Source organism: Ipomoea nil, unplaced genomic scaffold (genome assembly GCF_001879475.1).
Source record: "Ipomoea nil cultivar Tokyo-kokei standard unplaced genomic scaffold, Asagao_1.1 scaffold0711, whole genome shotgun sequence".
NCBI classification, from domain to species: Eukaryota; Viridiplantae; Streptophyta; class Magnoliopsida; order Solanales; family Convolvulaceae; genus Ipomoea; species Ipomoea nil.
The window spans coordinates 21,069-36,281 of record NW_017617139.1 but is presented as its reverse complement, the minus strand read 5'-3'; the positions used below and the strand labels follow the sequence as shown (position 1 = coordinate 36,281).

Here is a 15,213-nt window from a genome sequence, read left to right as displayed (position 1 = left end):
GTCGCCCCTCCCGGACAGTCGGACTCTCGGTCACTCCGGTCAAAGAACTCTCGGACTCTCGCTGGTCGCCCCTCTTGTATGTATATATACTATAGTCATACATATTTAATTATTTATATTGTTTATATAGATTTTAATGTTTATACATACATTTATATTGTAATTACTGTTTATATCATGTTTAATTTTATACTGTTTTCTGTGTATACTGTTTATATAAATATATTATGTTAAGCTTAATTTTATACTGTTTTCTGTTTATATAAATATATATTATGTTAAGAACATAATATATTTAATTACTGTTTATAAACTGCTTAAGAGTTTTTTTTTTTTTTTTTTTTTTTAAACCACAATTTAAGTTAAAATCAAAACGACAATTTAATAAATAGCATGCTATTTTTAGTATGCAATTTTAATTTTTAATTCTACCGTACTTAAGAATGCTTACTGGATATGGTTTAGTAAAATAAACATGCTCTAATATTTTTATACTATTTAGTCTCAAAAGTATATGAACTAACTAATGTTTATATACCACTTGAGATTTTTATTCCCACTTGAGTGTTAACTACTTCATTCATATTAACTTCTGAAAGTTATTTTGTTATTTTTTGATGGTGAACTTTTTTATATCTCATATTCATTAACAGTGAATGTGTATATATTGATTTTATATCTTATTGACAAAAACAATTTGACTACTATAATCTGTGGCACAAAATATCACCTTTTTTCATGGGAAGAACTTGTTGCTAGACTCACTATCACATATTTTGCTCTCGTAGATTTTCCCATACTAGAAGCGATACTAAACAACCTCAAGACACTTTTGTTACAGGGATTTATGTTGGTGGTATGTTTCACTGGTAAATGCACACAAATTTTGACAATTGTGTATTTGTTTGTGTATATTTCTTTATGTTAGAATGTCTTGGAATCCAAATTTAGGATTATAAAGGCATTGAAATGGTTTATACTTTATACAGATAATGATGGAGACTATATGATGTTTGGATGTGATGAAAATTTGTGCGTGAATTTATTGAATCAAAATTTGTGTCTTTGACAGCTCTCGAAACAATTAAATCAAGGGACTTTCTTTCAACCTAATTCAGTCATTGATATCCTTCTTTTTACTTTGCAAGGAATGCATGGAAGTTACTCTTGTAGGAAAATAGGAAATACAGAAGTAATAAATTTGATTTGGCTGGGCCTTCACAGGCACCCCTACTAGTAATGACAAGAACCAACATAGGAAGTGATTTTATACAGTGAGGACCATGCTTTGTAAATCTCCTCTGCTCCGAGAGTGGAAAAGAAAATGCCAAGGGTTCCTTCAAAGAGAACAATGCTTCTTTACAAAAAAGGATCTCCCTTATTGTTCAATTCAAAAGCTCCCACAACCCCATTCTATAAATTGACAAAGACTCAGTTTTTCTGCACCTACTTATCAAAACTCAACGAGCCACTACAAACTCATAAACCAAATTTTTGTAATGAGTCCCCAAGTATGCACAATGAACTGAGGAAGGGACCTGGCCTCATCCACCTCAAAACTGAACCAGAAGAGTTGGCAAATGATCAGAATAAAGATGAATTCACCACTGATGTTGAGAAGGTATATAGAATTTTGAAGAAGTTTCACTCTAGGGTTCCAAAATTAGAACTTGCTTTGCAACAGTCTGGTGTTATTGTGCGGTCAGGATTGACAGAACGTGTATTGAACCGTTGTGGTGATGCTGGGAACTTGGGATACAGATTCTTTGTGTGGGCTTCGAAGCAACCTGGATATAGGTATAGCTATGATGTGTACAAAGCTATGATCAAGATTTTAGGAAAAATGAGGCAGTTTGGAGCTGTTTGGGCTCTTATTGAGGAGATGAGAAAAGAAAGTCCTCAATTATTATCCCCTGAGGTGTTTGTGATTTTAATGCGGAGATTTGCCTCAACTAGAATGGTGAAGAAAGCTATTGAAGTTTTGGATGAGATGCCCAAATATGGTTGTGAACCAGATGAGTATGTATTTGGATGTTTGTTGGATGCTTTGTGCAAGAATGGCAGTGTAAAAGAGGCATCTACATTGTTTGAGGAAATGAAATTTAGGTTTAAGCCTACAATTAAGCAATTCACATCATTGTTATATGGCTGGTGCAAAGAAGGGAAGCTTATGGAGGCGAAAGTTGTGTTGGTGAGAATGAGGGAGGCTGGTTTTGAACCTGATATTGTGGTCTATAATAATTTGCTTAATGGGTATGCTGTGGCTGGAAAAATGGCTCATGCATTTGATCTTTTGCAGGAGATGAGAAGGAAATCTTGCTATCCCAATGCGACTTCCTTCACAATTGTAATTCAAGCACTTTGTTCACAAGCAAAGATGGAGGAAGCTATGAGGGTATTCATGGATATGGAGAGAAGTGGCACTGGGGCTGATGTTGTGACATACACCACTTTGATAAGTGGGTTCTGTAAGTTGGGGAAGACTGATCAAGGCTATGAGCTTCTGGATAGGATGATACAGAAGGGGTATATGCCTAATCAGACTACTTATTTGCACGTCATGCTTGCGCATGAGAAGAATGAAGAGTTGGAGGAGTGCATGGAACTTATTAAGGAGATGCAGAAGATAGCTATTTTCCCTGATCTCAGCATCTACAACACTGTAATTCGGTTGGCATGCAAATTGGGAGAAATTGACGAAGGTATGCGAGTCTGGAATGAAATAGAAGCAAATGGGTTAAGTCCAGGGGTTGACACCTTTGTCATTATGATTAATGGTTTTATTGAGCAGAGGCGTCTAGTTGAAGCTTGTGATTTCTTTAAAGAAATGATTGGAAGAGGTCTTCTATCAGTTCCTCAATATGGTACTTTGAAAGACTTACTAAATTCTCTACTAAGAGAAGAAAAGCTTGAAATGAGCAAAAGTGTGTGGAGTTGCATTGTGACTAAAGGTTGTGAGCTTAATGTATATGCATGGACAATTTGGATTCATGCACTTTTCTCTAAAGGGCATGTGAAGGAAGCATGCTCATACTGTTTGGATATGATGGATGCTGGTGTGATGCCTCAGCCAGACACATTTGCCAAGCTCATGCGCGGTCTAAGAAAGTTGTATAATAGACAGATTGCAGCGGAGATTACAGAGAAGGTTAGGAAAATGGCTGAAGAGCGACAAATAACTTTCAAGATGTATAAACGACGCGGAGAAAGGGACTTGAAGGAGAAAGTTAAGGCAAAAACTGATGGAAGGAAGAGGAGAGCTCGTAGGCGCCGTTGGGGTAGCAACCGTCTGGAAGCTAACATGTTGTGATGCAGAAGCTTAATTCCTTTATGATTTGAAAGAATTTGTTTCATTAAATTAATATAAGAATACTATATTTTGTTCCCTTCAACAAATGATTTTTATGTTCTGTAAGCTCTGTTGTATTTTTATGTTCTGTAGCTTTCTAAAGCACATAAATATGCAGTAGAATTGAAACCATGCAAACATGTCTTCTTTACCAACATATCAACAATTGAATTTGAATTTTGAAATTCTCAACTCTCAAGCTATATGCTGCATTGAAATTTTTACTTTCTTGAGTGTTACCAATAACACCTAGTAATAACAACATCAGATGCAAGGAAAAATCTATTAACATTGCAGAACTAGTGTCAAGGTATTTTTGAATAGAGTGATGTTACATTTTCTTCTTAATTTTAGTGGCAATATGTGGTTGGTTCTTTTAATATTTGATTAATGAGTAGTTTTTTTTTTTTATGCAAGGTGAGGTAGGTCAATTTACAAAGTTTTATTTTCATGTCAGGAGGTACGGAGTTTTATTATTGTGTCAGGAGGAGGTAAAATTAGGAAGGGCAAATAGCGTTATCTTCTAAATATCATGCTTCTTTTTAAATTTATGTTGGTGAACTTTTATTGCAAAGTTACTTTTCAATTTCTTGAGATTTGATAGTTTGTTAATATCCTTTATATATTTATAATTTTATGATAAATTTAATGGTAACCTAAAAAATTCATGTTAATTTATACATTTCCATTTCAGACCTATACAAATCCCTTGAAAATGGCCTCGGCATATGTGATAGTCAAGTAAGCTTCTCTGAAGCTCCAAGGTAACTGTATTATGTAAGGATGCATATGCCTGTTGGTAATACTAAATTCATTGCTTAATAGCTCTATATCATCTTTATTGTTCCAGGAAAACCATTGTCAGCCCGGAAGACGTAGCTCAAGATGTATGCACTTTCAATTATTGCATGTGTTTGATTGATCTTTTACTTTATAAATTCAGTTTGATGATTGCCATCTTTTTTCTTCAGATTGTTGTTCAGAGAGGCAGTTCGAGGGGTATACATTTTAGAGGTGCAGGGCCTAGAGAAAAAGGTTTTTACTATTTCATTACATTAAACTGTTATAGTATTGAAATAAAATCAGATTAGCATGGGTCTAATGCACTGAAGAAGTGCATGCTTGTATTGTAACATGTGGTCTTTGCCCAGGAATCAATACTGTTATCCGTGAGATAGTATGTGGCTTAAAATATATGTAAGGAGTCGATGATGTGCTTGGGGTTCAGGTTGGCTAATGTGGAAGCACTTTTAAGGTCATAAACATAGTCCTGTAAGTTTATTTCTTTTTGAACACTAGACTAAAGGCCAAAGTCATATATGCATTCTTATGTCCTATTATACCTTATTAATCAATTTATTTATTTATTTCTATGGGTATCTCTTTAATTGTTTTTTATTCTGGAAGAGAAGGGCTTATAATACAGGGTTATCCATCATTTGTTGGGGGATTGTGATACATGACGAAGCCATGATTGTTTAGGAAGTCTTATTTTATTATAATTATATTACATAGTTTAGATATTAAGGAATTACTAAATAATTATTTAACGTACTCCATATTACTCTTAGTCTTCGAATTAGTTTAGGTAGTTTAATTATTTGGAAGTAAGTTGGAATATTTTAGCAGATTACTTAGCTTATATAGTTTATTTGTTGGATTTTAGCCATTCTATGAGTTGTATTTTACCCTATAAAAAGGGTAACTAATTTCAATGAAAGGAGGCAGAAATTCAATCCCAAAAAGGATCTAAGGGAGTTTTGGGTGTCAAGCAAACCCAGTATTTTCTTCTTCTTTTTCCAACTATTATTCTTTGTTCTTTTTTCCCTTATGTTTTATTGCGCCTGACGGGAGCACATAACAGATTGTTATCTGGGAAATAAGATGTTTTCATTTGTTGATACATTGAAAGAATGCTATTTAAAGACATCTCTCTTCATGTTAGGAATGAATAATAAAACAATGCATTTATTGTCCTAAAGTCTAATCTTTTTGGCATAGGTGTAATGTTAACATAACTGTCAATTATTTTTATAATTAGTCTCTATTCTTAGCTCCTATTTAGTGCTAAAATCATTGCTTTTTATTAAGGGAGGCTATAGAGGATTTACTCAAAAAAAAAAAAAAAAAAACAGGGCAAAATTGGGGTGAAAACAAGAGTTCTTCGCAAGCCAATCCGCAACTTGATTTTGTTCTCTCAAAATGTGAAAGCAGTTGGCACTCCAAATCCTTCTTCAACCAAGATTTGCATTAAAAAATGAGGTTGTTGAGAGTTCCTCCACGATTGGCAACAAAAAGCGGATCATTGATCCAGTTGACAATATTGGTTGAGTCGCTTTGAATAGTCACCTTGGTAAAGTTCATTCCCCAGGCCACTTTAAGACCAGTAAGAATCGCCCAAGCCTCAGCAACATCAGCAGAACATTTTCCGAGGCTGCGCTGAAAGCCCGCAATCCATTCGCCTTTGTGATTTCTCAAAACTCCACCGCAACCAGCTTCAAGACTCACAGTTTTGCTGCTTCCATCAACATTCACAGCGATTGTTCCTTCTTCACGCATTTTCCAGCACATAATCGGTCTATGTTGATCCCTCGTTCGAACATTTAAAACAGATTTGCGGTTGAGTGCAACATGAATATCCCTACTGTAAGCACGGATTTTCTGAATTTTGGCGTTTAAGTGGACAGTTTCATTATTGAAGACAAAGTTATTCCTCCATTTCCACAAATGTCAACAAGTGACGCTAAAAGCAACACATGACAAATAATGTACTTTTAGTATATTAAAAATGCACTTTGTATTCATGGTGCACACAATTGTGTGGACCATGATCCACAGAAAAATTTGCGGAATATATTGATCAAAGGCTTAAGGAAAATGGGCATGTGTTAATTTTATTGGCAGAAGGTGGCGTGCAGGAATACATTCCTTTTGATGGGAATTGATGGATGCATCTGGAAATAGAGTATTATTAGGTTTTGATCTGTGGTTAACTAGCTTGCTTTTAAAGTACATTCCTGATTTCTTGGCATGTCAATGAGTCCAGGGAAATATTCCCTCCAAGAAGCTTTCCAAGTTTTACTTGGATTCAAAGTTTAGAAGTTGTTAAACCCGTCCCATAACATGTCAAATATACAAATCTCATTCTATTCCTTCAAGGCTATAATTCCTACAACTCATGACATTTATTTATTCCTAAGGCATCAAAGCTCCGATCATCCCTTAGACAAGGGGAGATAGAGGAGATTTTTTATTTTTTATTTTTTTAATGTTTAAGAAACCCTTGTTGTTTTTAGGCTATGACACTTTATTTAGGGCTAGTCACTACTACAGAAAATAGCTTTAACTTCGGCTAAATGACCCCATTTAACGTCGGCTAACGTACGACGTTGACTAAAGCGACGTTGTAAGAAAATAAACGACGTCGTATGTATTTTAAAATTAAGAAATAATGATACGACGTCGGCTAATAGCCTATAAGCCGACGTCGTATGTGTTTTAAAAAAAAAATCTTTTGAACACTTTTACAACCACTTTCGTAAATAATTTCTAAGAAATAACTATAGAAACCTTATGTTTTATTACTAAATTTTAAAAATTTTAAATTTTAAAATTTATTTTTAATTAAAAAAAATAAAAAAAAAAATAAAAAATCGGCGCCTAGGCGCCCTAGGCGCTAGGCGCCCCCTTGGCGCCTAGGGGGCACCTAGCGTGTTTTGCAACATTGTCCACCGGTCATTCACATAGCTTAACCAATGTCTCTTCATATCAATGGTGTCGGGAATATCATAAGTACTCTACAAAACAACATTATTTATTAGTAAGAAATGTAATTATATTAACATTTTGAATAAATCTAAATCTAGCTTACCCGGATTTCTTTCCAAACAGTAGCTTTAGTATCTTCTGGGACATCCAACCATTCTTTTATTGTGATAGGAGTATTGATTCGTCCCACTAATCCAACATAACTTTTAAATTCAGTGCCAGCTTTCCCATACACAGGCTCAAATCCATCAAGCTCAATTTGTAGTTTCCTAAAATTACGTTGCTTAATAATTTTTTGCATACGAGTGGCACCCCTCTTCTTAGTAGTACTACTTTGAGTACTATGAGTACCTTCTGTAGTACCACCATCATATGTGGAATCCATACGCCTGTTTAGAAAGAAAAATTATTAAAATATATAGAAATATTAGAAGAATTGGGAGATACCACAAAACTTTAGCTGGTGGCCTTTTCAAACGTACTTTACCAACAACATTCTCGCTTGTTTTATAACGAGATGCCCCACATATTGGATATGCATGCAAATCTTTGTAATCATTCCTAAACAATATGCAATCGTTAGGGCAAGCATGTATCTTTGTATATCCCATACCCATTGGAAACAAAATCTTTTTGGCACCATACATACTATTGGGAAGTTCATTACCATCTGGAAGCATGTCCTTTACTATTTCAAGTAATGCAGTAAAGCTCTTGTCACTCCACCCATTCCCAGCTTTCAAGTTGAATAATTTTAATATAGCAGATAATCGGGAATATTTACTACACCCCGGCCATAACGGTTGTTTTGAATCATTCAATAATTCATCTAACTCATTTGACCGATTGGTAAACTCTTCTCCAACATCGCGAAACATTTCATCCAACCGATCTTCAGACTCATTATCTTCATTGTCAACATACACATTAGATGTCGTAGACACATCGCGTTCACCGTGCCAAATCCATTGTGTATAATATGGATTAATCCCATTAACGATTAGATCATTATATATGTCCTCTTCACCTAACTTTTTCTGATTACAACATTTCTTACAAGGACACAACCACCTGTTATTACTATTCGGAAGGTTACTCTTTGCAAAGTCTAAAAAATTTCTAACTCCATCTTCGTATTCCATACTAAATCGATTAGCTATCATCCAACTTTAATCCATCACGTACAAGCCAATCTAGATAAGAATAACCCTAATTAAACATTTGTTAACACTATTTTAACAAATTTCTATAATAATAACTATTACAACAACTACAATAATTTTAGCATTTACATAGTCCAAACAAGTAGCATTTAATGGACGCAAACAAGTAGCATTTTAATTTATATTTGATTAATTAGTTATCAATTAATTAATTAGTTATTTATTTATTTTGATTCTAATTCCTATTTACTACCAAACAAAGAGACATCTCTTACTAAAAACCCATTATCATTACTAAATATTTGATTCCAATTCCAATGTTTGAACCAAACACACCCTAAGTTCCTTTTCAGTTTCCAATATTATCATTTAGGTTAAAATGTGTCTTCAATTTACTTAAAATATCATTAAGGAATTCCAATTGTTAATAGTTTCAAGTGGGAAATCCCCCAAATATGTACATACTTTTCCAAAATAATAGATGAAACAAAAACTCGTATACTAGTACTGAACACATTTGATTTCTACCTGTTTATGGCCAAAATCAACTACTGCAATTATTCATTGAAACTTTCTAATTATATAACACCATATCCAATGATTCCTTTGTGATTTGTTAAAATTCTCAAAAATATGCCAATGTCAGATACAAAAGCTCAAATCTAATTTATTTTGTATGACAAAAGAAAACATAAATCATAACTACATAATTTTCATTTTCTTTTTTGACAAAGCAGAAATGTTACTATTCAGTTTGGGAATTTAACATTTATAACATGATTCGGTTATCCAATTAGTTTAGTTTTATTATCAAATGTGTATGCAGTTTAGTATGTTGGGGCATGTCCATCAATCTATTCCCAAATTATTTGTAATTGCTCGCATCTTGAAACATTTATTTTTTAAACCAAGCACAAGGCAAGGAAGCTCAAATCCTAATACTGTTGTTAAAGACCTTGCTATAGATCACAAAATACAACTAACATATTTGTCAAGTCATATTTATAACACAATAGCAAAGGAGTATGATAAACACCACAACACATTGCTTGGCATATCAATAATTAAATTATGCATACATCACAGAAGTAGATGGGAAACAAAAAAAAAAAAAAAAATTAAAATTAAAATTAAAATTAAAAAAAAAATCGCTACTTACCGGCGGGGGTGGAGGAGGAGGACTGTGGCGGCCAGCGTCGTCCGGCGACGTGGAGGAGCGGCTTCGTCCGCTGGGATGTGGAGGAGCGGCGTCGTTCGGCGACGTGGAGGAGCGGCTTTGTCCGGCGACGTGGAGGAGCGGCTTCGTCCGCTGGGACGTGGAGGAGCGTTGTCGTCCGGGGGACGTGGAGGAGCGGCGTCGTCCGCGGAGGCGAGAAGGAGCGGCGGTGAGCGGCTTCGGATCTGTAGCGGCGGCGTCGGAGAGGATCAGCGGCGGCGGACGTGGAGGAATGGTGGTGAGGATCGGCGGCGGCGGGCATGGACGATTGGTGGTGAGATCGGCGGCTGAGGATCGGAGGAGTGGCTGAGGATCTGAGCGTTTTTTGTTTTTGTTTTTTTTTTTTTTTTTTGTTTTGGGTGGTGAGATCGGCGGCTCAATCAGATCTTAGCTTAATTAGGGCTTTTGTGTTGAAACTATACGACGTCGGCTAGTTAAGTAGCCGACGTGATATATTTTTTAATTTTTTTTAATTCACGTTACGACGTCAACTATATTATAGTAGCCGACGTCGTAACCTCTTTAAATTAAAAAAAAAATATATATATACGATGTCGGCTACGTAACTAGCCGACGTCGTATAATATATTAATATCGATTTTTTTTTAGGGTAACTTACGACATCGGCTATTTGAAAATATCCGACGTCGTAGATATTTTTATTTTTTTTTAAATTACGATAATATATGACGTCGGTTATTTAATATAACCGACGTCATATGTATTTTTAAAAAAATAAAAAATAATTTTAAATATTTAACGTCGAATTTTTGAAAATCCGACGTTAAAATAGTGACGTTAAAGCTGTTTTCTGTAGTAGTGGCTCTAATTGCCCCTTGTTTTATTGATTATTTATTTTAATTCACATAAGTTTTCCTTATATTCTCATGATTATTTAGTTTAATTCACTATTAATTGTTTGATTTAGTTAAAAAATCTATGTAAGTCTCTTGGTTAATTAGTTTTTTTGTAACTCTAAAATGTTAAAATTTAAAAAGCCATTCCAAATAACTTTTTCAATTAGCTTTTTTAGAAAAGAAATTATATCAAACAGCTATTAGCTAACAGCTAATTTGACAAATACTTTTTTACAATCAGCTAATGCTATCAACAAGTTATATCCTCTAATTAATCCAATCATTTATCAGTTAGCTAACAGGCAGTGCCAAAAGCTGATCAAATTGCATCAACGAACGAAGACAACATAAAGTTGGTAAATCTGACCATTGAACCAAATCAGGCTGAGAGTTTGTAGCAAAGCGTGGGGTCTAACATATGCTTGACTACTACTTTTTTAAATGAGAATCACTAATAATTTTATTGACATAAGAATAATTGACATGCTTTGAGTTGATGCTTTGGACTACATGAAGACAATCTATTTCTAGCACCATATCCATATATCCTTGGTTCTTGAGTCAAGACAATGCATCCTTGCATGCTATGGTTTTAGAGTGATAAGTGCTTTGTGGGCATCAGAGTAAACCTTTGTAGATTGCCACAAACTCCCCTGCTTTATTCAGCACCATCGTGTTGAAATCCACCTCACCACGCCCTAGGAATAACACAACATCTACATTGCATTCAAGGATCCCGGTGGTAGTAAACACCATACACTTTTTGGCACCTAGTTGCGCTCAATGTTATGGCGGCTCGCGCATACTCTGCTATTATCTAGTTTTACAGCTAGGCTCTGGTCGTCCACATGATTGTTTCAACTTACATAACTTCTCCTTTCCATACCAACGCATTCCTTGCATTCCAAATTGCCTAGGGTGTAGTTGCTCCCTTATTTTTGTGCTCCATACCCCCCTTCAATTAACTCAAGAATCCAATTCTTAAATGGTGGTGTCAAACCATGTGCAGTTGCAAACGGAGTCGTTGTTCAGACCATGTTAGCAAACGTGCACTTATGGACAATGTGGTAAGTCGTTTCCTTTTCTTCTCCATAGTATGGGTATGGGGGATCAACCTCCACTCTATACCTTCGCATACTATCCTTGACTAGGAGCACACAAACAACACAACGCCACAAGAAGTTTTGCACTTTGGCTGGAACGTGCAGACTCCATATGCTAGACCTCAACCTGGTAATTTTGTAGGTTGTTCATCCCTCGTCATAAGTTTATTCCTTGAATTTATAGTGTATCGATCACATATGTCGTCCTTCCAATATCATTCATCTCTACGATGCTGACAAATAGGAGTTTCTAGGATCAATACAATGTCCTAGGGCTCAAACACATCTGGTACGAGGTTTGCATCCCAAGTTTTTCCCCTAAGGCCATGTGAGCTGACTGCTTAGCATCCAAGATATATGTAGGTGGCACTTTTTCTATAAATGGTCTTTGTTTGTCCACGAGCCAAGGGTGGTTCTAGACGTTTGTGTGCTCCCCGTCTCCAATTTTCTTCAATAAGTCTCGCCTTAACACTCCCCACGTAGTTTGAATGTTGCACCATGTATAGCTTAGGTTATGCCCGATGCTTGCCTCTAAGAAAGAGTCATTGGGAATATATCATGCTTTTAGCACCCTGTTGACCATCACTAAATATCAAATAGTAATGACACACAGCAACATTAGATCTATCCATCTTGCAGCAAACCCTAGTACCTTGACATCATATTTCACAGATAGTCCCACTCCATGTGGTCATATGCTTGTCATGTCTAGTTTCAAAGTCCTCCACCCTATCTTACCTTGCCTTTTGTTATGTAAGTAATGCCCAATCTCAGACGACACCCTATATTATCTGATTAACTTGTCTGGGATGAAGGCACTTTTAGTCTCCGAGATCACTTGCCTGAGAATGTCTTTCATTTTGTTCACTATATCCTTTGCTGCTACTCTGTAAATCATGTAGCAAAGAGCGATAGGTCGAAAGTTAGCAATGCTCTTAGGTAGCGGTTTCTTATGGATCAATACGATGTTAGTATCATTGAACCTGGGTAGGAAATAAAACTCATTTAGGCATCGCAATACGAAGGCAATAACATCTTCCCTAATGTCAACCCAAAAATACTGATAAAATCTTGGATTCATTATGTCAAGCCCTGGTGCCTTGTTTGGGAACAAGGCATCTTTCATCTCCCCGCGCTCTAACGGTGCAAGTAAAAGTTCATTTTTGTTGGTCCCGGTAAGAGGGGTTACAAGTCTACAGATAGAGGGGGGGGGGGGGGGGGGAACTTGTATAAGTTTTGAAAAATCTTAACTATTCAGTTACGTGATCTGAAAGGTTACTTCTTCACAATTAACCTTTCGTTGAGTATGCACAGTGGGAATTTGTTTTTACGCCTTTAGATAATTTTGCACGTAATGTTTGCTCTTTTGAAATGTTAGTAGTTCTAAGTGAGGATATGAATGCAGTAAAGTAAAAGAATAGAGAGAGTTTTTATAGTGGTTCGACCAACTCAGTCTACTCCACTCTTTTCCTTTAAACTCCAAAGGAGGTTTGCACTAATCCCTTTAGTACAAAAAGAACACTCATGCCTTGGACACCAAGCCAGCCTTGAGTTTCTTAGGTTTTTCAACTCCACACGAGTTTACTTAGCCTCTTTCTACTCCTATCGAGTAGAGATACAAGTTGTCAAAAGAAAAATTCTTTGATTATCCAACTAGAAGACTTTGGTCTTTGATGTTGAACTTGATCTTCACTTGAACAACACAAACTTCTATTCTGTATTTCCTTGTTTAAGCTCTAACTCTCTCACACTGGTCACGTAAATGAAACTTGAAAGCGTCTGAATCAATTGGATATTTTCTCTTTTTCGACCAGCACCTTCTTCAGCATTAAATGAAAGTATTTATAGGCGTTTTGAAATGAATCCGTTGGAGGGAAGTCATTTCGAACATCTCTTAACCATCGAGTAATGACCAACGTGTAAATCAAAAGGTTTCTTTATGTGTCAGATTATCCAGCCGTTAGACTAACTTTTTAGCTGAATTTCATTTTTGTTCTACTCCTTTTGTCTAGGCTTTTTAAGAAAAATCTTCCTTGGGATGTGTACCTCCTTTTGCCTTGATCATATTTTCTCATAAAGCTCTTGTGTTTGAGGTTTCGAACTGTTTGCTCAGAAATAGTTAACTCTTACCATTCGAGTTAATGCTTCGAACCTTAACACTCATAACCTTTCGGTTTCGAATAGTTATCTTTACTATTCGAACTCCTTCTTATAATCCCCTACTATTCGAAAGGTAGGCCCTTCCACTATTTGGCCTTTGCAACATTTCGGTCTTGAAATCTTTTGCCCTTCGACTCATTGATTCTTCATCTCGAACTCTTCTGGTCTTCAACACTTCGAAGTTCTTTCTTTTGACTATCCGTAACGTAACTATTCGAGTCATGCCTTAGGTTATACTAATAAAGGACCTAAGGCATGTCCTATTTGTGAAGATGAAACATCCAATCTATGGTTGAGTAACAGTAAAAAGAATGTGTTCATGAGTCATAGGACATTTCTTCCAATTGATCATCCTTATCGAAAGAAGAAAAATACTTTCAATGGGAAATCAAAGACTGGAGTAGCTCGTTTGCTTTTATCTAGACATGCGATTTATGAACATGTTAAAAATGTTGATGTTGCTTTTGGAAAAACGTGTAAAACTACTCAGAAGACTCACTGGAAGAAGAGGTTTATATTTTGTGATCTACCATATTGGAAGCATTTAGCTGTTAGACATTGTCTTGATATGATGCATATTGAGAAGAATGTTTGTGACAACATTATTGGTACACTGTTGAACATTCAGGGAAAGACAAAAGATGGTATTAAAGCTAGCAAGGATATAGTTGAAATGAGAATACGGGAGAAGTTAGCACCACAAGAATCGGGAAAAGCAGATATGGGACTAAAAACGAAGATCGGACGAATGCAAGTCCATCCATAGGCAGAACTCAATTAGGGTTTCAAAATCTCTTGAATGATCTGATGGTCGCGGTTAAAAAAAGACGAACCACACATATGTAGATCTTCGTCTTGTCGAATTAAGGGTTTAAGACATACATTTCAGCTACACTATCGGATTGGAAAGAACAGATTAGAACAATGGATGATAGGAGGTAAGAAGAGCTGATAGAAGATAGGTGAACCATACACGTGAGTTGGGAATCTCTTCGCGTATAGAATGTTCAAGACAGAGACTATGCATACATTCACTTCTATCCGCTCTGATTCAATGGGTCAGGTTTGGGTTATAACATGGGTTTGTATCTTTGGTCTGGCCTGATACAAAATAATATATTACCAATGTTGGGTTAATTCATTTTAAATCGCATATCAATTTATTATTTGTTATATTTATGTGAAGAAATATTTTCAAAACATATTCTAAAACATTATTACAGGCATGTATATATTTATCATAATAATAGATTGCTTTGAGTTTTTGGGTTCCTTTTTTTTTTTAGGAAAAAAAATATAATTCTATAATTACCTATCATTATTCGTAGGACCAAGGCACATCATCAACAATGCGTTGAATATCCTCTTCATGGTAAAAACGGAATAAATACCTTATGGGATGTAGTTCCCTAACATTCATGCCGAGGGCCGGCTTCCACATGGCATCTATAGTATCTCAGAAGAAAGTAAACTTAATTAATAGACTTTGCTGTCAGTAGTCGACCAACCGCGTAAAGCTTCGTCTCCCCGTCCGTCGATTCCACAGGGAGAACCCCAACCTGTTGAACTCCATCGCCATCATCAAGATCCGCCAGGG

The 15,213-nt window shown here is 35.8% G+C and overlaps 1 protein-coding gene across 7 annotated transcripts; it reads left to right on the top strand.

Moving 5' to 3' along the window:
* The first annotated feature begins 552 nt into the window (after positions 1-552).
* LOC109176579 (putative pentatricopeptide repeat-containing protein At5g65820) lies at positions 553-4,720 on the top strand. 7 transcript variants are annotated; one of them, XM_019326040.1, is made up of 5 exons: positions 553-3,659; positions 3,767-3,809; positions 4,044-4,113; positions 4,200-4,236; positions 4,321-4,720. In XM_019326040.1, the coding sequence occupies exon 1, from the start codon at positions 1,325-1,327 to the stop codon at positions 3,308-3,310; it is 1,986 nt and encodes a 661-aa protein (XP_019181585.1). In that variant the 5' UTR covers positions 553-1,324; the 3' UTR covers positions 3,311-3,659; positions 3,767-3,809; positions 4,044-4,113; positions 4,200-4,236; positions 4,321-4,720. The 7 variants fall into 7 exon arrangements, with proteins under 7 accessions (XP_019181585.1, XP_019181580.1, XP_019181581.1 ...); XM_019326035.1 differs by lacking the exon at positions 3,767-3,809 and having other exon boundaries at positions 4,044-4,090; XM_019326036.1 differs by lacking the exon at positions 3,767-3,809.
* Positions 4,721-15,213: the final 10,493 nt, after the last annotated feature.